The sequence below is a fragment of the Musa acuminata genome, chromosome BXJ2-4 (genome assembly GCF_036884655.1).
Source record: "Musa acuminata AAA Group cultivar baxijiao chromosome BXJ2-4, Cavendish_Baxijiao_AAA, whole genome shotgun sequence".
Lineage (NCBI taxonomy): Eukaryota > Viridiplantae > Streptophyta > Magnoliopsida > Zingiberales > Musaceae > Musa > Musa acuminata.
This window is the reverse complement of record NC_088341.1, coordinates 46,936,605-46,963,690: the sequence shown is the minus strand read 5'-3', so window position 1 is coordinate 46,963,690 and position 27,086 is coordinate 46,936,605. Positions and strand designations below refer to the sequence as shown.

General features: G+C 41.7%; 4 protein-coding genes across 18 annotated transcripts; 1 reads left to right on the top strand and 3 right to left on the bottom strand.

Moving 5' to 3' along the window:
* Positions 1 to 583: 583 nt before the first annotated feature.
* LOC103982185 (uncharacterized) lies at positions 584 to 3,071 on the bottom strand. Of its 3 annotated transcripts, XM_065106986.1 has the most exons (4): positions 2,878 to 3,070; positions 2,677 to 2,795; positions 2,368 to 2,436; positions 584 to 867 (listed from the first exon to the last, which is right to left on the bottom strand). In XM_065106986.1, exons 1-3 carry the CDS (start codon positions 3,054 to 3,056, stop codon positions 2,414 to 2,416), a joined length of 321 nt encoding a protein of 106 aa, XP_064963058.1. In that variant the 5' UTR covers positions 3,057 to 3,070; the 3' UTR covers positions 584 to 867; positions 2,368 to 2,413. The 3 variants fall into 3 exon arrangements, with proteins under 3 accessions (XP_064963058.1, XP_009397300.2, XP_018680188.1); XM_009399025.3 differs by lacking the exon at positions 2,368 to 2,436 and having other exon boundaries at positions 2,878 to 3,069; XM_018824643.2 differs by lacking the exons at positions 584 to 867; positions 2,368 to 2,436 and having other exon boundaries at positions 2,630 to 2,795; positions 2,878 to 3,071.
* A 5,754-nt stretch (positions 3,072 to 8,825) lies between these two features.
* On the top strand, positions 8,826 to 14,104 carry LOC135611313 (probable transcription factor KAN4). Its single transcript, XM_065106985.1, has 6 exons — positions 8,826 to 9,574; positions 9,658 to 9,734; positions 9,926 to 9,992; positions 10,186 to 10,339; positions 11,702 to 11,813; positions 12,249 to 14,104. The coding sequence occupies exons 1-6, from the start codon at positions 9,166 to 9,168 to the stop codon at positions 12,456 to 12,458; spliced, it is 1,029 nt and encodes a 342-aa protein (XP_064963057.1). The 5' UTR covers positions 8,826 to 9,165; the 3' UTR covers positions 12,459 to 14,104.
* A 267-nt stretch (positions 14,105 to 14,371) lies between these two features.
* On the bottom strand, positions 14,372 to 21,967 carry LOC103982189 (extra-large guanine nucleotide-binding protein 1). The gene is made up of 8 exons (XM_009399030.3): positions 20,687 to 21,967; positions 20,250 to 20,387; positions 20,067 to 20,171; positions 19,799 to 19,984; positions 18,732 to 18,903; positions 16,831 to 17,078; positions 15,574 to 15,740; positions 14,372 to 15,122 (listed from the first exon to the last, which is right to left on the bottom strand). The coding sequence occupies exons 1-8, from the start codon at positions 21,761 to 21,763 to the stop codon at positions 14,537 to 14,539; spliced, it is 2,679 nt and encodes an 892-aa protein (XP_009397305.2). The 5' UTR covers positions 21,764 to 21,967; the 3' UTR covers positions 14,372 to 14,536.
* Positions 21,968 to 22,371: 404 nt separating this feature from the next.
* Positions 22,372 to 25,167, bottom strand: LOC108952578 (uncharacterized). 13 transcript variants are annotated; one of them, XR_010486509.1, is made up of 7 exons: positions 24,482 to 25,167; positions 24,321 to 24,386; positions 23,312 to 23,348; positions 23,149 to 23,226; positions 22,893 to 23,047; positions 22,535 to 22,763; positions 22,372 to 22,395 (listed from the first exon to the last, which is right to left on the bottom strand). XR_010486509.1 is itself a non-coding variant. In XM_065106981.1 (6 exons), exons 1-5 carry the CDS (start codon positions 24,361 to 24,363, stop codon positions 22,606 to 22,608), a joined length of 426 nt encoding a protein of 141 aa, XP_064963053.1. In that variant the 5' UTR covers positions 24,364 to 25,167; the 3' UTR covers positions 22,372 to 22,395; positions 22,535 to 22,605. The 13 variants fall into 13 exon arrangements, 3 of the variants coding, with proteins under 3 accessions (XP_064963053.1, XP_064963055.1, XP_064963054.1); XR_010486507.1 differs by having other exon boundaries at positions 23,307 to 23,384; positions 24,321 to 25,167; XR_010486508.1 differs by having other exon boundaries at positions 23,307 to 23,348; positions 24,321 to 25,167.
* Positions 25,168 to 27,086: the final 1,919 nt, after the last annotated feature.

The following is a 27,086-nucleotide window of genomic DNA, read 5'->3' as shown; positions in this document are numbered from 1 at the left end:
CCTTGTGAGAGCCACAGGCATCATTCTTCAGGATCCAGGTCAGAAGAGGAAGTGGGTTGTCTCTTACCTTGTTATAAACAAATCTAGATCCCTCAGGGGTAACTGGAAGAGATTGGTCCTGGACAACAACTTGGAAGAAGAAGGGGATGTCTGTCTCTTTGAGCTGATAAAGAACAAGGGACTCCTCACAATGATTGCTCATATATCAAAATGGTAGAGAGGCATTTGGTACCAAGGAAGTCAGGGCTAGTTTCATTGCTATACTATTTGATGTAATGAATGAACAGCTCATTTCAAAAATCAGGCCTCAAAAACCTCTAGTTCTGTATTACCTTGATGTAATTGATGGCAGGTTTCTCATTTGCTGTGTTGATGTTGTGTTACCTTTTCTACTTCTTGTATGCTTCTTTCTACTTCAGCATTCCCACTCCAGAAGTACTTGTATCAGGTTCTTGTCCTACTTGATTCTTGGTTGGTTGTTCTGGGTCAAAGCAGGTGGCTCTGTTCATCAACCCCACAAATGATTGCTGCATATATATATATAATTATAATACCAGATGAAAACACAAAGAAACTAGAAGCAGAAGTTCAAATTTAGGAGACTAGAACATTATGCCAGATGATACCAATTAAACCACCAAAAAAATTCAAGTGGCACAATCGTAACATAATTATCATGGCTGATGTTTCACCAGAAGCAACAGTAACACTTATTGCATACTTATGAAATTATTCTAATGAAACAAGCAAAAATCACTTGTAGTTCATCCTGATTTTCCAATTAGTGCATAAGCCGGTTCTCATACTTCGCCTAATAAGAATCCTCCGCTTGCTAATATTCCAATCGATCCTATTTCCTTCAAGTGCCTGCAAAATTACAAACATGCTTTCAGGGACCAACTGCAACATGATGTATAGCAGCAGTTTATTGCAAAAGTTGAATGCTTTATATCATTTCTTCATCATAAAGTAACATGCAGAAGCCCAATCCATGGACTAAAGATATGGATGCAATCTAGAACAATCAGAATCAAAATCTTATGCACTCAGGGAAAGCTGCCATGAGAAATGATGTTTGCTAATGCTATCAAGTGTTATTGTGGAACACAAATATGAGAGGTCTGGATGCTTCCATCTCACTAGTCGAAGATTAGCCACTGTAGATGTATTTACATAAATTGGTTTAGAATTTACTCCACACCATTCATGACAAAACAATAAAACATAAAATGACACTTCTGTCATACAGTAATATTACAGAAGCCAACTCCATTAGCATGTCACAGTCAATGGGTATGATGAATCCTGTACTTGATTTCTTAGAAGAGCGGTCATTGCTTTATTGGTTGAGTATTATCTATTAGGCCAATTTTTATTTTATGTGAATCAGTTCAGCAGCAAACTGATTATTTAGTTGATTCCTAACCTTCTCAAACTAATTAAAATTAATTAAGACAGAATTAAATCCATTCTAATAGTATGACTCATGACAAGAAAAGATTTCAGTGCCTGAGCATAGCAAAGTTTAGCTTACAAGTAATATTGACCTATTTAATTGGTTGCCAGCTCACTTACAATAAGCTATGAATGAAAGAGGGGCACCAAGACTGAATTATACTATTCACTAAGAGCACGCAAAAAATTTCCAACAGCTCCCTTGTTTTAGTTCCACTTGCCAACTTAATACAATATATCTATATAACTAGTTACGAAATGGCAATTAAAAAGAGAGAAAAATATATAGTGCATTATAGTGCTCGTTTACTAAATGTTGGTCTTTCATTTACTGTCCATCCTGCTCCTAAAAAAATCAAAAACCATCTCAAACCAACTAAGAATAGGGATTCAACAAAGGAATGACAAATTAGTCTACCTTTAATAAAAGCCACCCTAAAAGCACTCAGTAAACACAAGATCTTTTACCACTCAGCATATCGATATAGGAGATGCCGTTTCAAAACATGTAGAAGGATCCAGAAGAAAGGTCCAGCATTAGTGCATAGTTGACAGAAATGTTCAACAGGAGATCAAATTTTAATTAAGTAAAGCAAAGGTGAAAGAAATATTAATGGATCACAAAATTTTTTCATCCTATATCCTCTTAACATTCAAGATGGAGTCACAAGATATTGTGCACACATATCCATCCAATAAGTATAGGCAACAGCTAAAGCCACATTGACCATCACATCATTTTAACAAAAGTAAGTTGCATTATTTTCCTAAAACTCAGGAGTCAGGTATACAATGATAATAGTATTTGTCTTTCTATAAAGTTAAATCAATTAATTCCCAAGATTTCCTCTTCAAAATAGTTCGCAGCACAATTAACTGCTGGAAGATCAATTGGAAAAAGAGGAAACCTACATTGGCTTAGACAGTGGTCTTCCGGGATGACGCTCTGTCTCTTGCATCAACCATCTTTTCCATTTTTCCCTATCAAATCTCAATTCCAATTTCCTCGTATCAACCATAACTCAAATTCCAAATTCAAGAGTAAAAAAAGAAAGAAGAGACATGAAGAACAGTAGACCAACAAAAAAAATCGTTAAAACCGTAGTCATCTAACCACATATCTCATCACATCTAAATGCAAAAAAGATACTTTTTTTTTCTTTTTTCTACAACTTGGCATACTTAACAGCTAACGATCTTGACAAGTGCGACGGAAGGTACCCTGAGAGAGCTCGCAGCACGCTCTCGCGCTGACCGACAGGTGGGAGGTGAGACGAGGCGCGGCCACCACGCTGTAAAGTGGAAGGAAGGACTGCGCGCATCCTAATTGTCCCAAAGATCTGCGGAGAAACACCCTTCGGGTTCAAAACAACTGGAGAAGACACCGGGAAATATAGAAGGCATCTAGGTTCGTGGATTTACCGGGGAGGGGAGAAGGAGATGCGCCGACGTTGGAGTCGGGGAGCGGCGGCGGGCTGGGAACGGAGGCGAGGGACCGCCGGCGACGACCTGGGGGACGAGGACCGCGCGGCGGCGAGCAGCGATCTCGAAATCGATCCGCGCCAAGCCATTTCGAGAGTAGGAAGAATAACTGTTGGCATCGGCAAGGGTTTAGGGTTTACGAGGGGAATAGAAGGTGGTGTGCTTTGAGATTGAGGATAAAAACCAGTTGATGAATTTAGACCGTAGGATTACCAATAAAAGTCGATAGTAACTAAGTCCATCTCATGTCAACCTGGGACTGGTAATAATGGGCGGTTTCAGAGGCCCATGAACTCCAAATCTCTAATCGTAAAGATTGGGCTTAATGGGCCGCGCTTGCCGTTGCACGATTCCTAAAGCATCACTGTGTGGACACGAATCTTGAAGCGACATGACGCGGCACACCATGCATATCCATGCAAACAGGACATGTGTCGGTGGCCAATGCGGCATCTCATGTCAACTTGGGTATGGTTATAATGGGCCGGATCAGAAGCCCATTTACTCGAAATGCCTTATCGTAATAATTGGGCTTAATGGGCTGCTCGTGCCCGATGCACGATTCCTAAAGCACCACACACGTCGTTCCCGGGTTCTGAGTGGACGCGAATCTTAAAGCGCCATACTGCATGGAAAAAAGGATATGTCTCGGTGGACAATGCGGCAGTCTGTGGAACGAAGGTATCGTCCTCATGCATGCATCTGAAACTTAAAGTTAGATTCCATGGATGTCTCTTCTCTTTCGATGGAGCCCATGGATTCCTCTCCGCAGCACACTTTCCCGATTTCTGTTCGATCCAATCGAACTTTTGCTGCGTGTGGTTTACATGTCTGTCTGCTACATAGCTAACATATGATGCAACTTCTTAGCACCAACATGGAAGTAAATGGCACGTCCTGCAGTCTACATGTAGGCAAACTTTTACTTGTCGTCGTGAGCAAAGCGTAGGCATTGACCGACAAGAGAGCTTCAACGGTGAAACTCTTACTTGTTTTAGGCATACGAAAGAATGCTCAAAGAATACTACCTTTTGATCGTCTCCATCTCTTTCTTTAGAGATGCTCGACAGCATCACAGTGCCTAAAACCCAGTCAAAGAAACGAGGAGGAGATTCTAACACATTTAGTGGGGCACGGAAAGAAGCTACCTCGAGATACAAGCACATCCATATGGTCCATGAGACAGCTCCGGAAAAGGGATGCGACAGTCTGATGAGAATAAAGATTGGCGATTTAATGTATGTCTTGGGACAAACAAAGCGAAAAATCCTAATCCACTTTGGAAGACCGAGACGTACAGACAAGGACGGCATCATTTCTTATTGATAGAGAAAGATAAGCATTGGGTTACAGTATATATGATACTGAAAGGGATGTATAGCTTTGGCAGCTTAATGTAATCGGCTGTGAGGAAGTGCTTGTTGCTTCAGTCAAACCTGTGACGGTAAGACTAAAAGAAGTCTGTCAATTTAAGGAGAATCATGATGTCGTGAGCTTTTCCCGACTGATAGATATCTTTCACTTTCATTTTTGGAGGACCTTGACCAGTTCATTACAATATAATGAAATAAGAGTAAAGAAACAATACATCAAGTTTCATCCTGCAGCTTAATTTTCCTCTCTATCGTGGTAACAGCGAAGACCAGAGCCTAGTTCACATATCGTTCAGATAAGTTCCGTCTTTCAGATTCTTCTCCTAGCTAAAATCTACAATAACATGTGTTTGGATGCGAAACTCACTCCTAGTGAAGTCGAAGTTGGTACAGCGAAGAAGTGCAATGTTCAGACCCATCCACCAATACCAAGTGTGCTGCCGCCATGCATCCATGGGCAAGTGCAGCGTCGATGGTGCCTGCCTGCCGGTGGAGTGACATTAATTCTGTCCCAAATCCAACGAGCATGCATGTACAACAACTACAAGAGCATCTGTTTCTGCAGCAGGCTTTGGAGCTTCCAATCCAGTATTATTAATACTGTCTGCACCAACCTTCGAGGAGACAGACGGGCATGGACGTGATCGCGGGCGTGTCGCTTGGTCTTCGTCCTCCTACGAAGAAGAGGAGCAGCGAAGCAGCAGAAGAACGGTAGACATACAAGCAGCCAGCCTACTTCGTTGCATTCATTCGTAGGGGGTGCAGCCAACCCTAGATTTGGGCGAGCCTTTTCAGGGCTAAGTCGAGGCAGGTGAAAGGGGTGGGGCTCTCCTTGTTAGGAGAGAAGGAAAAGGTGGCAAGCTTTTGAGCTCAATTATTGAGTGCTCGATGTGGGGTTTTGACGGAAGCCTGTGTTATTATTACTGCTAAAAAGCCTCCTGTGGGCACGACAATCGGTGGTCCTCTCTCTTGCTGTTTTATGAAGAACGACACTATTATATGATAATGAGAGAGAGAGAGAGAGAGAGAGAGAGAGAGAGAGAGATCATTTTGCTTTATTCTTTTATAATAATATTATTTAAAAATATCATAGCACTCATAAATTAAATATTTTCTCGGAATAAGTTATGTTCTAAAACTATTTGATCTTCTTATCAATCGAAAATGAAACCACTCGATGTGAATCGATTTTTCTTCCAACTTCCATACATTATTTGTCCTCAAATCATATGGAATAATAAGCAAACTGTTTAGGATCGAATCATTAATCTCCAATGTTTATGACTGTTGTGGGTATGATTGTAGTTTGACCACACAACTGTTGAAGAGACAAAAAGATGAAAGAGTACAATAAATGGTGGATTCTTATGCCCCCGACTGCCTTAAAGTGGCTGCCAAAAGCTTCCATCGGTTGTGATCCTCCTCCTCCTCCTCCTCCTCCTCCTCCTCTCCGGAAGACGACGGAGTGTCTGTCATCCATCCATCTGCACACGCGGATCACGTGACCTGCACGTCACGATGGCTCGCAGCGCCGGTGTCCCAACTCGCGTCAGAAGTCAGTGCCCGCCCAGCAGCAGACCCAACCAACCCCGACTCCGTATCACCCACTCGATGAGAAAAGCTGTCCCTCCTTTTCACTACCCTTCTTAGTGGCACAGATCCACAAACACTCCATTTCTATTTCTATTTCTATTCTTTTCTTTCTTCTTCTTCTTCTTCTTCTTCTTCTTCTTCTTCTTCTTCTTCTTCACAGTCTTCCGTCGATCGGTCTTTACTACATCTGCAGTTCTGCCTTCGATTAGTTGCCATAGATATTTGTTTCATGCTGAATAGTATCTCTGCGATAAACATGCTTTCATCGAATTTTAATCCTACTTAATATTCTTCTCTTGTTGCTGTTAAACTCATATTAACTCCCACTCAACTTTCTTCGATTGCATATGACCCAATGTGAGATGGATGATCGATAAGATAGGTTCCCAAATCGACCATTGTTTTGCGAAGAACAATTACGAGCATGGAAACAAAGATGGTATATATAATACATGAGCTCATATAGCTAAAAAAACCATTTCCGTATGTGCAGGAAATCTCTCTCCAACTTTTCCTTGTAGCAACAGATGTAGGACTCATCTTTGCCGGTCGCTTTCTGTTGTGTTGTCTCTCTCACATCCCTGCATCACAACATTCACCTCCTCACATTTTATCTATCGCCACTTTACCTAAAAGCCTACACAAATTGAGCACCACATGGATTTCTTGAACTACTGTGCAAAGCTGCCGAAGAAGAATGTCTCGCTTTTATCATGTTTACTTTTACTCTGTGGATGATATCTTGGAGCAAGATTAACCTTGTAGACATGAGCTTCATCATGTTTTTTTATGAAGCTCATGGTATCAAGCACCAACTTAGTACAAAGGAGACTACAAATTTCCAGTCTTCTCTCTCTCGCTCTTCAGTCAGGTAGTTGGTCAGTCATTTCATGGAACTTCAAGTGCCAATGTTGGGTATTATGAGTTTGGATAAGATATGTCAGGAGATAGATGAGCTCAAGTTAAGCAGAACCACATGTTGGAGCTCACTAGGTAGTCTGATAAGACATAAATATATTAAGTTGTACAATGTTGGGGACAAAAAGAATGAATTCTCTTAATGACCTGACTGCATTACAGGCTTTAACTATGGAATTTTGGAGTTGCTCAAGAGCTGTTTATCCTATGTGTCGATTTGGAAGTTGTCTGTCGACAATGTTGCCTAAACCATCTAACTATAGTCTCCTCCAATTTTTGTTGGTCTTAACAAGATCTAACATTTCATTTCTTACAAGTATATATACTTGTAATTTCATGTTACTCCAATCTTTGCATGTTATACTTGCATACCAATACGTGAGTTAAAATTACTTTAGGACAACTCTTTCTCACTCTCTCCTCCATCACAGTCCCAACATTTCTTCCTCTTTGTGCACCATTCTACACTTCCTTTGCTTTAATTGTAATTATAATTAGTAACTACACATACAAGTATGTATCGAAACAATTGGACAATGTAACTATTAGTTTCTGAAGTTGATAAGGATTTTTAGGTTTTAAAAATCAAATATTCTATCTGGATAAGAAATCTTGGTATAAAAGGATTTGGAAGAAAACCTTAAAAATTAAAATTTTGTTATTTTTATAAATATTATATGTATATTTAGATCTTGATAAGAAGAGTAACATATCGAGAAATTATCTGAAATTTATGTGAGAGGATATATAGGAAAATTTATATTTGAGTTAGAGTAAATTTAACAGTATTTGCAATAAATTTTCTTTTATTTGATTATAAGGCCAGCAATGGATGGTCGGAAGGAAGGAAGGACGTGGTCACGCCAAAATAAAAAGAGCATGGGGAGCGTGGTGATGAGCAAAAGTGGCAGTAAAGGTTGCATCTTCCCGAGGAGATCACCGCGTCTGGCGCTGACCACAGCTTGGAAATCTCCATTAACAAAGGATGGACCCCCAGTCTCTTACCTTTTTAACACTCTGCTCGAAAAGTTCTTCCTCCTTGTTTCTTCCACTCTTGCACCGGTAGCATGGAATAAAAACAATCATGCTACTGTCCATTCTATTATGATCTCGGTACCTCACCTGTCTCGTATGCTTGCCATAGGATTATTATGATTCTCGCCCTCAGTTTGGCATCCTTCGTCGTGCGTTGTCACAGTAATAACGTGGCCTCGAGGAAGAAGCTCGAGAATATTTGGACAGCAGGGGAGGAGGAAGACAAAGAGGAAGGGAGGAGGACACAATGCTGGGGGCGGGGGTCCAGATCGGCCGGCCCGAGCCGAGCCGAGACGAGACGAGACGAGATTTCCCCACCCCATGCACGTGGCGCCCAGCTCCGGTGTCGACGGACATCCCGACCCGGTGTCAGCCATGGCGCGAGGGGTGAGGGGAAGGGGATGTGAGCTGTGAAGCCAGCCACCATTCCCTTTGCCGATGATGATGATGATGATGATGCCTCCGCACATGCACGTGTGGGGAGGAAGAGATGGCATGCGTCCAAACATGTGCATGGGGGAACTCCACATGCAGCAGTACGTATATACTGGTGGGTGTAGGAAGAAGCTTTACGAGCTTATTAGCTAGCCAGCGAGCACACCATCACCCCCCTCGTCAATAAGCTTCCAAGGAAGGGGGACCATGAGCCTTCTTCTTCTTCGGTTCTCGGTACTAATTTCCTGGTACAAAGGTTAAAGCAACGCTAACCTTTGACATGTCTTCCGGTGCTGTCTTCTTTTTCTCTCCCTCCGCCCCTTCTTTTAACTGTTTAGCTTAATGGCAGTGTCCCAATCCCCCACCAGATTCCAACTCAGGCGCACCTCAGGAGACAGTGGGAGAATTAGGTCCCAGTGTGTTATTGTCAATGAATAGTCCTCCTTTTTCCCTCTCTCTCTCTCTCTCCACCCTTCTTCCCTTCTTTTTCATGGAAGAGGAAAGTGAGCTTACACACTCTTACGTATTCTACGTCTGCTTCTTTAAAATATATTCTCTCTCTCTCTCTTTCTCTAAGGAGGTTAGTCCAAATTCTTGCCTTGATATCTGGAAACCCTGCAATTGCTTCACATCTAGTTACTTGACATTTGCCATTCTCCCACTTTCAACCGGTCTTCTCTCTCTAGGCACTTTATGGTTCATCATCTCTTAGCATGACTCCCATGGAAATCATCACCTAATCACTGCCACACTTCTTCTATTTATCCCACCAGTACCTCTCCTTTTCTTTCTTCAGTAAGTACTCTCCAACCTCCCGCTGGTTCTTCCAAAAAGCTCAGCCTGCTCTTTGTGTATTACCCATCTTTGAGCACAAATGGCAACCATCTTCCCTGATCTCTCACTGCACATCAGTCCACCATCGATCTCCGTGGATGGAGCCTCGATGATGGGGGTTTCATTTGGGGACCAGAATTCCGCAGCGTCGGGTAGCAGCGAGAGCGACATGAGCCATGATCAACCCTCCTCCTTGAGCTGCGACCAGGGCCGGGAGGCTAGCCATGGTGAGCCGACGCTGACCCTAGGGATCGAGGTGCCACTCTCTGGTTCCCGTGACAGCCGCCACCACCACCACCATCAACATCATCCTCAGGTGTTTGGATTCAAGCGGAATCCGCGATCCAGCCACGGAAGAAGCAGGAGCAGTAGGGCTCCCAGAATGAGGTGGACAACCGCCCTCCACGCTCATTTCGTTCATGCGGTGGAGCTCCTCGGCGGCCATGAGAGTGAGTATGCCAACCCGACCTTCCTCACTCTGGTAGACGACACCTTTGTTACATCATAATAAGATCCTCATTTTGGCATGCAGGAGCTACACCGAAATCAGTTTTGGAGCTGATGAACGTGAAGGATCTAACGCTGGCTCATGTAAAGAGCCATCTGCAGGTACAAAAGTCGAAGTCGCCTCTTGATCTAAAACGATCACTTGTAGGGTTAGGGTTTTGTGTTTGGTTAGGAAAGGGAAGGGTTCGGAACGTGCATACACAAGTACAAAGGACAAAAGGGCGTATGTCGAAGTAATCTAAGCATATATGGCTTGGTTGGATATTAATTTTGATGTGTGCATGTTGTTGCAGATGTATAGAACAGTGAAGAGCAGTGATAGAGGAGGAGGAGGTGGTGGTGGTGGAGGAGGAGGGGCAGGTACTCGTAACTTCTTCTTTCTCTTGCACAATAAGGTGTTTGTTCTATGGGGGAGGCAGAGACCATGGATCACCCAGTAGTCATCTCAGGCTGGGGGTTGGGTTGGCCTTTCCTTGCATGAATTATTAGACTGCTGCTGTCCCATAAAGCACCACCATTTGGATCTTAGTGGTGGGTATGCAATTGTTTGCAGGCCAAGGTCAGGCAGATATGGGCATGAACCAGAGGACAAGGGTGGAGGAAGTGGAGGGAGGACTGCCATGTGATAAAGCTGGGAATGAGATCACCCCTTCTCACAATTCCCTCACCATGCCAACTCCACCAACGCCACTACTCAACTCACCAAGGTCTGTTCACCATCTTCTCCTCACTGCATCAACATTTATACTGCACTCTCACTCACTCTCTCTCTCCAATCTTCCTCTGTCATCTCCATCTGCCAAATATTTGAAGGAAAACCAACCCATTAGGAATAAATGGGTAGGGAATCCTCTACTGGCAATGGTTTTCTTATTATATGACAATTCTATAAACTAACCTTAGTAATGATTATGATTTTCTAGATTTAGACACAATTATCCAACAATATTATGGCTGTGATTTACTTACTTTGAATAAGAAATTGTCTGATTATATCAGAGTAGAATCCAAATGTGATATCCAATTGGTCTTTAGCTTTAACTCTCTCTCTCTCTCTCTCTCTCTCTCTCTCTCTCTCTTTCTCTCCCATTAATTGACTAATTTGCTATCCATCTTATCCCAAAGAGGAGTTTTTCCTTTTCTTGGTAGTGGCTCATGAAGATATCATATTGAATCAACAAATAATATTTACAAAACCACATAGATCAATGTCAAAAATGGGAAAATATGACCTTTGTTTGTAAAAACAAAATGTTGTCCCTCCCCAAAGAAAATATTTTGAGCTTTTTTTATTTTACAGGATAACTTATCGACCGATTGATCATATCCCAATGCTTATATTTCCTTTTAATAGAATTCTACCAACTTTTTGGAAAGTTAATATATAATACGAATGTATCTTATTTAGCAACGATTAACAAGATTATTATTATTATTATTATTTATTATTTAATATTTAGATATTTATTTATTTATTATTTGATAATCAATGACGATAAAAGATTCATATACCCGATATCAACAAATAAGATCATTATCACTTATTGTTGTTGTTGGAATAGATATATTTGATGGCACAATTAGAGATCCGAGGGATTCAAAAGAATAATTAAAAATAAAATTCTTTTGTTTGTGCTTAATAGTAGAAGAGGACATGAAGTAGGGAAGCTAAAAGAGGGACTCCTGTTCTTGTCCTCCAATCTATTCTCACATATATATATATATATATGTAAAGTTAGATTGTTATGTCCTCTTATTGATTCATTCATCAGGACATTAGGACGCCACATTGTCCCCATCTCATCAACATTAATTGGTGGTGGTTGGAGCTACAAACAATGGCTAAAGACAAGCAAATTATGATTGGTAAACCTGTCAAAGCTTGATGCAGCTTTGACAGTGAGTACTGTGCATGCATGCTGCTGCTGCTGCTGCTGCTGTTGAAGTTTTCTGCCATCTCTCTCATCCTTCACACATCACAAAAATAATTGCATGATCATGAACATATTAGTAGGGTTATCATACCATTCATATGATCTCATAAGGACATTAGTTCATTGTGTTTGCAGCTTGCTGTATCCATCCGCAGAAAGCAAAGCTTGGAACACATCAACCAACCAAAATGCAGTGTCACCATATCCCTACTTCAGCAGTGATCATTTACTCGACAGTGACACTCAGGTACGTAGCCAACATTCCTCCCAAGTTTCTTATCTGTATCTGTAGTCGCAATGAAGTGAAAGGAGGTTGCAGCAGATGCAAAACTCCTTCACATTTTTCTGATTTCTGATACTACAATTCCTTGACTTGATAGTACATTCAGATACATTATATTTTACCATTGCCAAGACATGAATTCTGTCATTGTGTTTGTTATTTACTTTAGTGATATGTGTTTGAGCAGCGTCAAAGATGCGATCTCGAACTAGAAATCTTACATCGTGTGTGTAATCCTGACTGCAATGGTATATTAGATCAGCCTGGATCATGATAACATGATCAAACGATAAACGATGACCTGCAAGAAACAAGCACCTAAAGAGACAGGCCGAAAGTGTACCCTCCAAGTGTCTTTTTCTGCTCTGATACAATGACTCAGTCTTTGTGAACGAACAGGCAATGGTGGAAGACCAACAGGAAGCACTCATTGGGTCGAACTTAGATGCACCAAACTCCATGCTCGCTGCTGCTGCTGCTGCTGATGATGATGATGGTCTTACAGCATTGACGACGAAGACGCCCAACCTTGAGATCACCTTAGGCCGCCAGAGTTGGCAAAAGGAGAACGCAGAAGCTTCCTGCGAGATGAGGCTCAAGTGTTTGTGATAAGCCTTGTGGGATTCAGAGAGAAGTGTGTTCTTTTGGTTGCATCTTGTTCTTCCCCCCCACTCTCAAGTTTTGCTTGGATTGATGCCATGAGCCACAGCAAAGACAAATATGTTTGGCGAGTCATATACACTGGCAGCATTGTACATGTAAAATCTGGTCAATCTTTCGGACAGAATCTGGCTGGGAATGAAGCCGATCAAGGTGTGCTGTGTATGCTTTTGTGAGAGTTCTATGAGACCAGTCCAAATCTAATATAACATTCTAAATTTATATTGGATTTTCCTTTCAATATCCACGATGAGATTCTACTCCATTTGCATGTCATCTGTATGGGGAATATAGTCCAAGAACCGGATGATTAGTTGGTGAAGGGGTAGGCAGGCATGTTCTTGATGCGGTGAATAATGGCTTCTCTATTAATTATATCATATTTCCTTGAAAGAACGACAAGGGAAGTGAGAGGCTTGAGGGTCGACAGAAGCCCAAGTGTTCTACGCCTCAAAGAGAACAGAAGTCAGCTTTCCACATCAAAATGACTCGACAGTACTGTAATCATCACCTGCCACCAGTTTCAGAAAAGAAAAGCCAAAGTACTAAGCCATGCCATGAGGAACACGTAGCAGCAATCACAGCATCTTTCTTGTATGATTTCAAGCAGATGTAGAGAAAAAATAAATCTGAAGATGTACAAAAGGTGGAGGAAAAGGCAACTCTCAAAAGATGTTAAAGCTTCATATATCTTCTCATCTCTGGCTCGACAAGATCCTTGTGTTGATGATGGTGAAAGGCCACCACAATCTGCCTTGATTTTTCTGAGCTGATGGCGACCTCAACAAAAAATATCAAGAATGCAAATGGTCGACAAATTTCGATCACAAATGTGTTGTTGGAAGAAAAGAAAAGGCAAAAAAAAAGATGACTCGAAGCAGTGCAGATATTTGATACCATCCTAAAATGACTTGTTGGAAGAATCTCGAGGACATATTCCTAGCAGTCACCCTCTGGCATCTGAGGGCAGAGGAATCAACGCTGCCCGTTGTTCATCCTACGATATGATTGCATCAAAACAATCATAGATATGCTCCCTTTATATATGGAAGAGTAGTGCTGTGTTCCTATCACACCAAAACCTGTGCTGCCGCTCCAACAAAAAGCGTTCTGAAGGGGAGGAGAGATGTCGGGCCTCGTTGGAATATGGATGGCTAAGCTCGGGAGGAAGCAGCAGAGCACACCGAGTTGCAGCTTGGCGAGGCATGAGGAAGAGGAAGGCAAGATAAGAAGCGAGCTGCGTTCGAGGGAGGAAGAAACTGCGCAGGTCAAGGCGAGGAGGAACAGCAGCGTGGCCCTCTCGGAAACCACGCTATGCCTTCTCATGGATCGGTTCGCACCCGCTTGATCCCTGAAAGATCCTTGTGGTTTCGTATCGTCGAGTAAATATGATAGGAATTGTTGTATGCTACCCATTAGCTGTTTGTTCCCTCTCTTCCCTGAAGAAGAAGAAGAAGTATCGATCTATTGGACTGAACTCAGAATCTATGAGAGTTTATGATGTCCAATTTAGTCCAAGTCATGATGTATCGGAAAAGGTGGAAGTCTCTCCACAGCAAGTAATCACAAGAATCGAGCGTTACATCTTGTTCTCATGACATGAATTACCATTTCACATGATCTACCACAGTCGAAATCTTGCAACTCAAACACCCTTTTATATTGCACTCACTTTTCATGAATGGAAAGGATGAGAAAACACAAAAAAGGCTTACTTTTAACTGATGTGAGAACGAAAAGAAAAATAGTTTTGTGAAGAGACACAGATTTAACTGATGTGAGAACGAAACTTTGAAAGACAAGGAAAGAGCATACTTGCATACCAGAATCTACTAGTACGGTACACATCACTAACAAGATCCTTGAATCTTCTAAAAGCATTGAACCTAGAGATTTTTTTTCTTGCAATGAGCTGTTACAAACAATGGATACATACATATACAACCAAAGACATTTCGATGAAGGAAGGCAACAATGAAGGCGACCGAGAGGACTATATATATTTACAGCTGAGTTTCATGAAAATGTCAGTGAGAATAGGAGCTTGGCTCTGTACTGTACATCGATTCGGGGATGCCACAGACCAACCTTTCTTCCCACTTGATAATCTCCTTTGCATACCGAAGTGCTGCGTCGACAGAATCTCCATCCAACCCATTTGCCTGCGCAACGTAGAGTTTCCTCCCAGTGATGGAAAAGAATAACTTCTTGAATTTCACAGCAATGTAGTGAAAAGCCTGCTGAGACTTGGTGGCACCAATCTGCGCGCCACGCCTGTTTTTGTTATCTGGATGATAGCTTACTACAGGATTATAGTCATCAAACCAATCACACAAGGTTAGAGGGGCCATGTCCAACTTCTGCTCGAGCAAGTCAATTTTACCGAGTATCAGAAGAAAATCCATCTGCTCAAAGGTCGGATGACTGGCGATGCCCTCAAAGATCCTTCTGCTCTCCATCATCTTGTTCCTGACCATCCCATTTGCATCTTCATAGTATTCGTCATAGTCAGTAACGGCAACACAGAAAATCACAATCCTGACATCTTCAAACATGCCCAGCCATTTGCAATTTTCTCCGAGGCCCATGGTATGGACTCTGATGAGCTGATACCTGCGGCGAAGGAGAAGTCAAAAAGTTGAGGCATCACTTTTATTAGCTAATGAGAAAATTCTCGTCATCAACATTGCATTATTAAATTAGAAATTGTTGTCCATCTTGTATGCCTAGATGGGTCATGTAAAAGTCTTAAACCGAGGAATAAACAAGAGTATAAAAGAATTGTCAGCAGCATACAAACTAGACCATGAAGAATAAAGTGTGACCGACTGTTCAACAATATGGCTATTCCAATAATGAAATCATACACTAAAAACTTGATGCCAGATGGTACAGGTTGACATACTACTTGAGATCTTGATACCAAACCAGTGTGACTGACTGTTGAAACCGAAAAAAGACTGGTATTTAAAACCTTGCTTAAATAAAAAACTATGACATCCATATATAAACATCTTCAACATCTTACAATATCAAATAGAAACAGTAGCTAATACTAACCCACCTTAACAATGCTTCCTGCTGATCATCATCATCAATACTACTTCCAACACAAGCCAAACATGGAAATTGGAAGTCTGCGTATGTTACACCGTTGGAAGAATTTATTCCATCAGCGCAGAGGATATCCATGTCAGAGGGCTCATACTCGGCTCTGGATATATCAACAACCTGAAGAATTTCCAATAACATTATTAGAATAAGTTTTGACCACGAAATCAGCATTGATGTTTCCAACCACAACTTCCAGCATATATATCACTTCTTAAAAGGGCAATTTGACTGCTATATGTCTTAATTTATTGTGATTTTTAGACAAAAGTAGATGTTTGAAGCTTTTTTGTTGATGCTTTAGGAGGCTCATAACATGAGGAGCACTTTAAAAAGTTATGATTTCGCTATAGATACAACCAGAGTTCAGAAGAAAGCAAAACTTAGGTGTCTTCACATTTTCTGCTCCCAAAATTTATGTGTTTGTCAAGTTTATTCGTGCTTTTAAGAAGTTCCTGTATCAATTTTTTGAGTGTCTCGAGCCTCTAGGTATAGATACTTAAGTTGTTCCCTGTTCTGTGTCATTAATAGATCTAGTAGTTGTCAACGTCGATGAATTGAGCCTTCATTTATGCATCTTGCATCCAAGCAAGAAGGCAATTCACTATGAAATACAGTCACTGTGCAAAAGTTTTCCAGAACTTTTGCTTACTCCTATGAACAATGTAATTGAAAATCACAGATCCCTTTATGCTCTATCAATAGTGATTAATGTGTTCTGTTTATCATTGGGCACTAAGAGCTATACCTCTCTCATCTGTTCACTCTGTTAACTTGAAAATCCTAACAAGAACTTGACTTGCAATAATTGGGTCAGAAGACACATCCTACCTACCTAATTTGAAGACCGATTCAGCTATCCATTTATATTTATATTTATATTGCAGGTTTTACGAAAGGACAACTGAAGCTCAATAAATACCTGTTAAGTGCTATCAAGCACATCTTTAATAAGCATTATAGCAACAGTTTCTATGTCCCTCTAAACTACATCAACACTGAATTCTACCCAGTATTTCTGCCACGCAGGCTTTCTAAAGTAACATTTCTCCTCTTGTAACATACATCAACATACAAGGTACATATTTTAAGAACATATAAAATAATCATATTTAATGTAGTCAATTTTATCTGATCGGAATAAAACCTAAACTCATGTTCAAACATCAAGTTTCAGAATAACAGAAAAATGGAACAGAGACTAAGTTACCCGCTCTAAGAAGTAGCTGGCATAGCTAGGGAGCGACTGAAGTTCATTTCTTCGACTGTATGTAGCTTGAATAGCAGAATCCTTCCACAATTCCTCTACGAGTGGTGCATATTCTCGAGTAGCAGCTGGGAAAATAGCTTCAAGGTTACCAGAAGCCATAATTTTAAGAAGCCAATCAGAAAATGCTCTTAGCCGTGGACTGATGGAATATTCTGTCACCTTATTTTGTTTGTCAAATGCAACATCTCCTGCATTCAACAAAATATGAATCACATGATTTAGATATTGTGTAATTTCCCATGCATAATTTTAGACTTTGAACAAGACTCAGACAAGGGACAGAAAGTAATTTGCCAAGAGTACAACCCAACAAACAGATAAGATGGATACAGCGCAAACCATATACTATGATAAAGGAGCATATCTTTCTAAACAATATTATCCAAATACATCAATGTATGCATCTCAATATTGTACCCACCAGATAAGTTCATCACTGCTGTTGTCACATCATACTAGGCAAAAACTTCATGGTATTCACTATTCAGTGACTAAGTCAATATTTAAATGTAGGAACTAATAAGATATGCAAGAGAGACAAGCCACTTGAACTGAATTAAAAATCTAGAAACAATTGGAAGATCCAGCGATGAGAGACAAATGATCAGTAAGCAAGCTAAAGTATTATGACAAAGCTACTAATGAGCTTGTGAATTGAGAATGTTGTTACCAATGGATGTAGATCTTTTTTATTTAGTTATTTTACACATAACTATAGTTCCTAGTTAGGATAAGAAATAGTTCCAGGGTTCCTTAAACCTGAAGACATGAAGGATAGGTATTTTATTAGTGTTGCAAACTCATTTTGAAACAATAGTTCCACAACTTGTCAATGACCAAACTAATCAACCTGCCAGTATGGGCACCATACCATAGGAAAGCAATTCACAGTTCATTAATAGACCATATCCAAGGATAAAGAAAATCACCCTGATGTCGTCCCCAAGACCACACTGTGCCATATAGTTCAGCATGACCACATTAAGAAATAAGAACTTGGTTTATACCAAGGGTTACTTACGGTTCAGTCCCTTCACTTTAGCATATTTCCTTATCACTTTACATTCTCATAATTTTAATTTTATAGTTGACCTATGTTGTTTATCTTTGTTAGTTATTATAATATATCTTAATATAACCCACTATTTAATCATAAGTAGACATGAAATAGCATTATTATCCTTTAGTTTTCAGAAGCATGTGACATGAAATGGCATCATTATACTTTAATTAATGTTTTCTTCATTTCTTAGTTTAATTTGAATTTGTTAGAACAAAATGAGTGGGTCTTTTTACCAATATATTATAATGAATCTAAATATGATAAAAAAATGTCAAATTCCAAGGATTTAAATATCAATCCAACGCTGGCTTTCATAATCAGACTGTTATGTTAACGACATACCAATGTGCATGGCTCAATACCGCTGAATAAAAAAGCAAAAGATTTGAAACGAAGACATTGTACTAGCATCAAGCTAAATGTTTAGGTCCTAGTACTTGTTGGATTGGCAAATAACAATTAGTATGTTGTGGTCTGACCAGTGTTTAAACCACTTGCAATTTCCTTGAAGATTCATATTATGTGAATGCTCCAATACCATGGTTTTAATAACATTCGTGTTGGATTGTAAATAGTAATAAATTGGTGGATGACTAGTAAATAATCCAAAATGAAGGGACTGAAAAGTAATAAAAACCTTTTAATGATAATCATAAGATGTTGGAACCAAGAAGAAGCATGCCAGATGACTACATACGATTAGTACCACAAGTTAGACACATGCATGAACAAGACACTGGCATGATGATCATCCATGAACAGCATTTGATTCTCATACCTGAAGAATCTAGATGCTGCTTGTCTCTTTGCTCATCCAAACTCTCCTCTTCAAACCGTTCACGCCCCTCAAGCAGTATGGCAAGGTAGTTGTATATGCTGGTTTGAATCATAAGCTTAATATCTTCACGCTCATCCTCAGAGAAAGGAACACTTGAATACAAGAACTTAGCCTGATAAAGTAGATGACAAATTCAGTAGCCAGCTATAAATGACATATACAGAAAATGTAGTACAATATCAAATTGTCATTCTCCAAGATATACTTCACTGGATGTACACGTAACAATTAAAATTATAAAATACTTCTTTTCTAAACCTTCAAACATGTATAAGATAGTTCTAGGGTTGTTTATGATGCTATAGTGATACCACTGACCAATAAACGAACAAACAGTAAAGATTACAGCAATACAAAGACAGGTACCAAATACCATGGTCTTTTTTACTAAGTATGAATCAAGGTTTCAAATACGAGTCCAACCAAGGACAGGTACCAGATTATATAGCTTGGTACTAGTTGGTTTTCATCTTTTTATTATCTTTCACTGTCACCGGATGGTATTCAAGTTGATATACCACCTAGTGTATCAGTATCATACCAATCTGATACTCTGTTAAAACTAGTATTGGGCCAAGAGATTAAACCTTATTATGAACACTAGGTAAAGAAAGAAATCCACATTTATTAACTCAAAACAGGGGCTGCAATTCATTATCTAAACAGAAAACAAGCATGGAACTCCAAAACATAACAAATGGCCAAGTCATTAACCGGCTACATGCAGACGGACTTCAAAGCATGCATTACTTGGAGCAAGTTCCATTCAAGTACAACAGTCTAGAAAGAAAACCAGTATTATGGAGAATAAAACATGCTAAATAGCAACAACCTCTAATTACCGATGTACTTTTTACAAGACTAAACAAGATTTTTGGCAAAATGGTTCCAGTAGTTGGCTGAACCAAACATGAAAACAGAAGCATTCATCAACATATTGTACAAAACAATTACTGGCTTAAGTATGTGATTCTTTTCCTTGATTGTAAAGCGTTCGTCATAAGTACCTGTTTGAAAATGGTACTAGTCCCAGATTCATGATGCCCAACCAACAGAAGTTTCTGGAGTGCTTTTGTATCAAAGCAGTCAGGAACAGCTCTACTGAACAAGTTATTTACCTCTTCACCAGAAGGATTTGCAACCTTACTAGGAAAAGGCAATGAAAGAACAGGACAGAGCAGCTTCATAATAGGCTGCAGGTAAGAAACCATCAGAACATCAATTTTTGAACAGTCTACAGGTTATGGAAATACAAGATGAGCATTAGAAAATCACCTTTTCCCAAATCTGCCCTTTTACATTCTTCTGCCCTTCCTCCAGGTATGTCCCATCAGCATTCAGCCAAAAATGAGGATTCCCAGCACAATGGACTCCTGCCCACTGCAAGGAAGGTAAATTGCATTAACTTGTAAATCCATATCAGACATCTAGAGAAGCAGTATAGCTTTGACCATGTACCTTAAGCATCTGCAGCTCAACTTTTGTAATTTCCCGACCATTTATCAGGATTCCAGTGTTTCCATTGCTTGCATTTTGCATTAGAGTACCCCCAACATTAAGATGAGGAGTAATGATCCTGTCGGGCTTGTGTCCTTCCTGTTGTTTAATTAATCAACATTAAAACCGAATTATTGATATAACAAAGAAAAAGAGAGAGAAAAGATATATCACCAAATACATATTTACTGAACCCAGTCATGCAACAAGTTTTGCTTATAAAGGAGAGCAACATGTAACAGCAGATATTAATTTCTAAATTGAGGCACCAAAGCGGTCCACTGGTAAATTAACCTCTGCAGAAATGACAAATACTATAACGTATGCTTACGGTTCTAGACAATTAAGATATAGAAGAGTTGATACAGGAGACATGTCCATGAAGGTTACTTGCTCACCTTTCCCCAGTAACCTGAGACCTTGTCGTACCAATACAATCCAGGCTTCAAATTAGGAGGACAAGAACAGCTCTGCAACAAAACCATCTCCTCCAAGCTAAGCTTCGTTCCATTAACACAAACATCTTCTGGTCTCAACTGGTTTGCCTCGCAGTCCTTCTCAGCCTTCATCACCAGCTGCACCTCCCGGGAACTCAGCAACTTTTTAAGCACCCGGGAGCTCCTCCCCAGTCTCTCTCTGTTAGACTCCAGAATCGGAGAACCAATGCAAGAAATGCATTTCCTCCCCTCCGGCATGGAGCCCATGGCCCTCAACACGCAGCCACTGCAATACTTTGCATCACAGGCCAAGCAAGTCTCTTTTTCCGTGAAACGACTTCCTTTCAAGCACCTATGGCAAGCCCTTTTTTTGGTCTTCATTTCTAAATCCTCCGACCTCGCCCGAGGAGTAACCCCTACCGCCGGAGACATGGAACAACTGGACTGGCCGGATTCTTGGAAGGTCAAAAGCAACGCCTTCTTCGCTTGCAAAGCGACGGCCTCGTCCTCGTCCCCGTCCCCGGAGGCGGACGACAGAAAGCTGAACTCCGAGCTGAGGGCCGATTCGGTCGACAGCCGATTCGGCATCATCTCGTTAGACCAAGCCGCGCCATTCCCAAGCTCATCGGAGAACCCAATGGCGCCGGAGCTGTCCACGACCTCCGAGAGGTCCGTGGAGCGGTCGGGGAAGCCGAACGAGCCCAGCGCGCCCGAGACCTCGGCGCCGGGGCGGTCCATGGCGGCGTGGTTCTCGATGACGGAGGTCGGGGACGCGGCAGGGAGCGGCGGCGCCGGCGTCGCATGAGGAGGCGGTGGCTTCTTGAGCGGGGAGGAAGAGGGGGAGGGGAGGGGGTGGACGACGGGGAGGTCGGGGAGGCCGGCGGAGGCCGGGGCAACGGCGGCGAGGGGGATGCGGTCGACGTCGATGGGGACGGCGCGGGGGATGTCGTAGGGGAGGGGAGGGCCCTTGTACTCGTCCGCGAAGGAGTAGTCGGCGGACTCCGCCGCGGAGAGCACCACCATGAGGCGGCGGTCCATGGCTGAGGGAGACGGATCAAGCGATAACCCCCAGGGATCAAGAATCTGTGGGCAGCATGGCACGGTGGACAGCCGCCGCTAACCCTAATCTAATCCCCAAGATGCAGATAAAGCGGAATGAAAGAGTGGGAAAAAGGTAGCGACTTTGGGAGCACGCGCGAGCGAGGAGGAAGGAGAGAGAGGGAGAGAGACGGGAAGGGGAGTAGCCCGCAGCTGTCACTTGAGACGAGGACAAACGGAGTGGGGTTTGGGTTAGAGCGGTGGGGCCGAGACGCGTCTCGTCGGGCTCGGGCGGGTGCAGGGAATTTACGGTGGGGGCCCGGAAGCAGTGTAGCGTTTGAACGTGTCTGAGAGGGAAGACGGCGAGTCAAAGACGGGACAGAGGCAAGAAAGTTAATCCGAGGTGGGACCCGGCGGGGTTGGACACGGGTAACACCCGAGGAGTAGACGAAATGTTTTTTTGAGGGAACCACCATATTATTATTTACGTATCAGCTAATCTAACTCTCGTTTACAACGGCATTAAGAATCAACTAAAATTGAGTTGCATTATTTATTTACACTTGTTATCATCATGATATTTTTGATAGATGCAAGTAGATTCCGAATGAGTTCAACACACTTTCTTCGACCTGTAATTAAATGCTACAAGTGTCAGACATCCATGCAAGTAGATTCCGAAGCAAATCTCTTACAAGTGCTTGTGAAGATGGCGAAACAAAAGTTTCAAGTTAACAACGGAGTGGACACGACCAATTCCATTTACCACACCTGGTTTGATTTCCACTTGCGGCCGCCCCGATCCAAGTTGACTTGATGTCGATAAGATGCATCCCTGCTGGCTATGGTCGACTGTAAACAGCCACAGTTCCAACTCCAGGCAACCATGGGTGGGTATGTGCGGCAGAGCATCTTGTAGCTATACCACTCGGAAGTGGTCATGGATACATGATGAAAGAAAGTGCACATCAGTAGAGATCATCTGGAAGTAGTCGATGGCCTAACATGTATGTCATTTTGAAGTCCATAAGAGAGTCCCTTCAACATGAACTTTGGCCCAAGGAATTGAGTTTAATGATTATGAAAAGAGTACTACTGTCTATTGTAAACCCTGGGTCAAGAATGTAACCTAGATATTCATGGGAAATACAAACTCTGAATCTCCGGTTACTCCCATCAGCAGCGACTTCTGTACCAGCCCCAGGTGCGGTGGAGAAAGCTACAACACTATCAAGCTGTTCAAATGGCTGCCCCCCTTTCTCATCAATGGCATCGATACAAAACCTACAGATTAAGACGAGCTAATGAATCCCTCTTCCGAGGAAGTGCTGCCTCCAAAATAATAATACTAAAACAAAAGACATGAAGAGGATTAGAACACCCACTTCTCCTGCTGTTTCAACATCATCTCGTTTCTTTGATAATTCTTCTTCATAGTTGGCAAGTTGCTACATGGCTTCCTCCTGTGAAGAACATGCCTACGTTTAATATACAGGTCGGAGAAGCATCATCAGATTGAACTGTTGAGGACCGCAGCTTCAACCTTACATGTTCTGCTCTAAGTGGTTCTGGGACAAGGAAGGCTCTGGACAGGAAATATCAGAAAGCTCAAGCTTTAGACCTGACTCTTGCAAGAAATTGACATGCCATTTGAAACAAGTTGTACAACTCTAAAACTCCAATGACAGAAAAAAATCAAACATATGAAAGCCGGCATAATCATTTAACCAATTGCAGAATCTTTATAAATAGAACATTAATGGAAGCAAGCCATGGTTGGTAATATGAACTCTTTGCTTCATAAAGTATGAACCTGCTCCCTTGTTCCATCAAATTACCACTACAAAGTCTCTGTTCTGGATTTCTGTCTTAGTGTAACCTTAAAGTGAAGCTTATGTCACTAGTTTTTTTTTTGTGTTCTGCATGAGATTCAAGTGCGCTATCAGTTTCACATCTAAATTAAATCCCAGCTAACCAGGATTTTCAATCATGGGGCGGTAACTCATTTGCCCCATTCAGTGGTCCTTATACATGTGTTCTTTGCTACAGGTGGAGGAAGAACAGGTTCTAAGTGGTACATCTGTATTAGACCTTTTTAGCTACGATTGAATTTCATTTCAGAAAAAAATTAAGGTTCTAAAGATAAAAGCAGACGATGGCTAATTTACACGGACAACGGATTAAACTGATTTACTATTTCATGTCCTCGGTAGCGATTCCTCCTCAAGATCTCTATTTTTTTTTTCGTTATCATCGGTATGCTTGTTTGCTTAGAATCTTGATACCAATTTATGGCACAGGTCAATCATCATCAGCTAATAAATGGCTCTGACGAGACTTCGCCTCTACCTAAGGACCTTGTGTAACTAATAAGGACTGCTAATTTGATCTGTCTCCATAGACACGACAGGCCACCCTAGTAATGAATCTCGATTCCACTGACCAGATCAACAAGTTTCAGGCTTTGACGGTTCCAAGTGGTTCGATCCACACACTAAAGAAAGAAGTCAGACAATTGTGATCCATGAACAACGAAGACCACCAAAAAATGACGCACCTCGTCCGACCAGGGGAGGCGCATCCTCCGGTCTTGCCACCATGTCGATCTCAAACAGTTGCTTGCCTGCATTCACCAAAATCACACGACTTCAGCAGGAAGATCCAAGAAAACTCCCAAAAGAAGGCAAGTCAATCCCGACAAGCAAACCAGACGGAGACCAAGGGTTCGAAAAGAAGGATCTTGTTGCAGCGAAAAGAGGGCAAACGGTGGCGGAAGACGGCGAGGGGTTCTTCTACGCCAGAGACGGTGATCCTTAAGCGGACACCCGGCTTTTCACCATGAGCCCGATTCAAATCATTATCGGATCCGGGTTTCTAGTGAACAGAATCAGCTTCTCGGACCAGTCGTTTAAAGATCCATACCCCAGATTTGAAGCGGGTTTCGGGCTATCGGGCATATCAAAGCGTTTTCGCTTTCTGATTCCGGCAGCGACGCACCTCGTCTTGGCCCAATGGTTACTAGCAGCCGCTGGTTTTCGCTTTCCTTGGGTGGGACACGTGGTTAACTTCGGAAGCGTTTTCCGAAATCCGAAAACAAATAGAAAACACTTTCCATCCGTCGCTGCATGTTTAACGAAGCCAAAGCATTCGAGGCAAAACGTTTCTCCAGAGAATAAAGCGAACCAAAAGCAAAAGCAGAAGAAACCACGTCCTCCCGAACTCGGCTTTGCCCTCCTCACCCGCTCACTCTCTCACTCTCTCTATATGGACACTTGCAAGGCCCCTCAGTCTCTCCTAATTCTCCATTCGAGTCTTGCAGCGTTCCACTGAGAAGCTCAACAGGTTCCTCCCATGGCTTTCCTTGTCCCTCAAAAGCCTCCCTCCTCCTCCTCCTCGCCTTCGCCTTCTTTTGGTGACGAGAACCAGGGTGGAAACCCCGTCACCAGTTGCCTCTACCTCAAGCCGGACGCAGAGCGGAGGTCTCTCGACCGGGCGGTCGTACTCCGACGGATCCGCTACCGGAAGCGCGTCAACCAGTTCCGGGCTGCTCTCATGTCGTTCCTCAAGCCGAAGATTGCCGTGGAGAAGGATGGAGATCCCGATGCATGGCTCCATGATGCCTTCTCCTCCCCTTGATGATCCCACATGTGCTCGCCGGTGAGAGTAGCTCGAGAGGAGAAGCAGCCGCCTTTGTCGTGTACATGAGTTTGTCCGCCGTGGAAACAATGAGATCGATAGCTGTGCTACTTATTTCTCATACCCACTCCATGCCATGCCCTATCGCGTTCAGATTAATCTGCCATGCAATTCTACAGATGCATCACAAATTATCACGTCGCTTCTCAGTCCAACACTAATAAAAGAATTCGTCGAGATCTACAATGCATCGATCGGTATTTGGTATATGTATATCTCAGATGTAAATGTGGATAAGCTTTCACGGTTTGTTTATTGCTAATATGTTTGAGAGATACTGCTTGTCTATTGAATTATTGGGTGGGAATAAGGTGGTGTATGATTCAGTGGGAAGCAGTGACCAGAGGTGGATAATGTATGATATGACCATAACAGTGGCATGAGAATCTGAGAAGGCAACAGACCTATCTAAAGCTCTGATACAATCGACACAAAAAGAAAAAGCTTAATGAAGTTTACTGACTCGAGAATTGGATGTGGTGCTTTACATTTGCTTTGTTGGATTCTGCATCGGATGCATTATCTATCTGAAGTGACACACACTCACCCGCACGTTTAAGCGAGAATGCTTTTTGGATATCAAGCAATTCAACCATTTGGTTATCAATCATTTTAGCGGTGCAGTTGAGGCTCCCTATATTCCAATATCTCAACATCACAAGTGAAATGAGTACAGTATCATTAATTTGGACGGGCTTAAGCTTTTTCTTACTTTGGATGCGTGACTAAATCGTATTTGCTATACATTGATTTAACCGGCACAAGTATTGTGTGGCTTATCAACAGAGCTTCCAAGCATATCAGTAATGGCTATAGCTTTCAAGCAGCACTCGCCAATGAATGTGACCTCGGTAGGCTCAGCACGCTTTATTCTTCTTCTTCTTCTTCTTCTTCTTCTTTACGCCATTGGTTTTGTCATGATCTATAACACTTTTATTTGGATTTCTTTTGAGAATAGAATTAAGACAGCAATTTAGTTCTTGTGATTTCAAAATTTGCATCGGCTTCTCCAGTGTTCTTCTGACTCACTCCAGAATCAACTCGAGAGGCCAATTGATCATGCAAATTATTCTATATCCTCCACTGATTCATAGAATAAGGTTCTTGATTAAGAGTGACAACAACAAATTGTGATGTTTCAACTATTTGGACTTGTCAGATCGGTATGATAGATTCAAACTGTTTAGCATGGACATGATTGGACTTCAAAGTCAATCGAGGTTCAATTCTAAACAATGCAAGTATTATGAACGCGTCATGCTCTCCGAACTGCTTGGACTTTTCTAACATCGAGTGAACAGAATTATCATTTGTATTTCTTTTGCAAACATTGATGTTGAAGTTTGATTCCTAGTGGGTGGGGGAGGGGGTGACTTCCAATTTCCATATGTTTTTGTAGGTGAGAAATTATATACAAATCATGAGTAGCCTTTTTGATGTATTATTCTACGAGAGCCTATTATTAGAATGCTCCTCTGGAAAGCAACCCATGCGAGAAAAGGGGGGATGTAATCTTTGTAGCCCCTCCCATTTTGCATAAAATGGCACCTAAATAAATAAAATATCACAATTATCCTTCCATGGATGCCATTTGTATAGATATAATTTTTAATATTGTATATAATTC

Coding starts and splice junctions, on each gene's coding strand:
- LOC103982185 (XM_018824643.2), bottom strand. CDS start 3,056: ATGCCAACAGTTATTCTTCCTACTCTCGAAATGGCTTGGCGCGGATCG. Junction 2,796..2,877: donor ATCTCCTTCTCCCCTCCCCG/GTAAATCCACGA, acceptor GTTTCTCCGCAG/ATCTTTGGGACAATTAGGAT.
- LOC135611313 (XM_065106985.1), top strand. CDS start 9,166: ATGGCAACCATCTTCCCTGATCTCTCACTGCACATCAGTCCACCATCG. Junction 9,993..10,185: donor TGGTGGAGGAGGAGGGGCAG/GTACTCGTAACT, acceptor AATTGTTTGCAG/GCCAAGGTCAGGCAGATATG. Junction 11,814..12,248: donor TACTCGACAGTGACACTCAG/GTACGTAGCCAA, acceptor GTGAACGAACAG/GCAATGGTGGAAGACCAACA.
- LOC103982189 (XM_009399030.3), bottom strand. CDS start 21,763: ATGGACCGCCGCCTCATGGTGGTGCTCTCCGCGGCGGAGTCCGCCGAC. Junction 20,172..20,249: donor TTGAGCTGCAGATGCTTAAG/GTACATGGTCAA, acceptor CCTTCCTTGCAG/TGGGCAGGAGTCCATTGTGC. Junction 19,985..20,066: donor AAGGGCAGATTTGGGAAAAG/GTGATTTTCTAA, acceptor TCTTACCTGCAG/CCTATTATGAAGCTGCTCTG.
- LOC108952578 (XM_065106981.1), bottom strand. CDS start 24,363: ATGGTGGCAAGACCGGAGGATGCGCCTCCCCTGGTCGGACGAG. Junction 23,385..24,320: donor GCCTCCCCTGGTCGGACGAG/GTGCGTCATTTT, acceptor TGCAAGAGTCAG/GTCTAAAGCTTGAGCTTTCT. Junction 22,683..22,892: donor TATTTCCCATGAATATCTAG/GTTACATTCTTG, acceptor CGAGTGGTATAG/CTACAAGATGCTCTGCCGCA.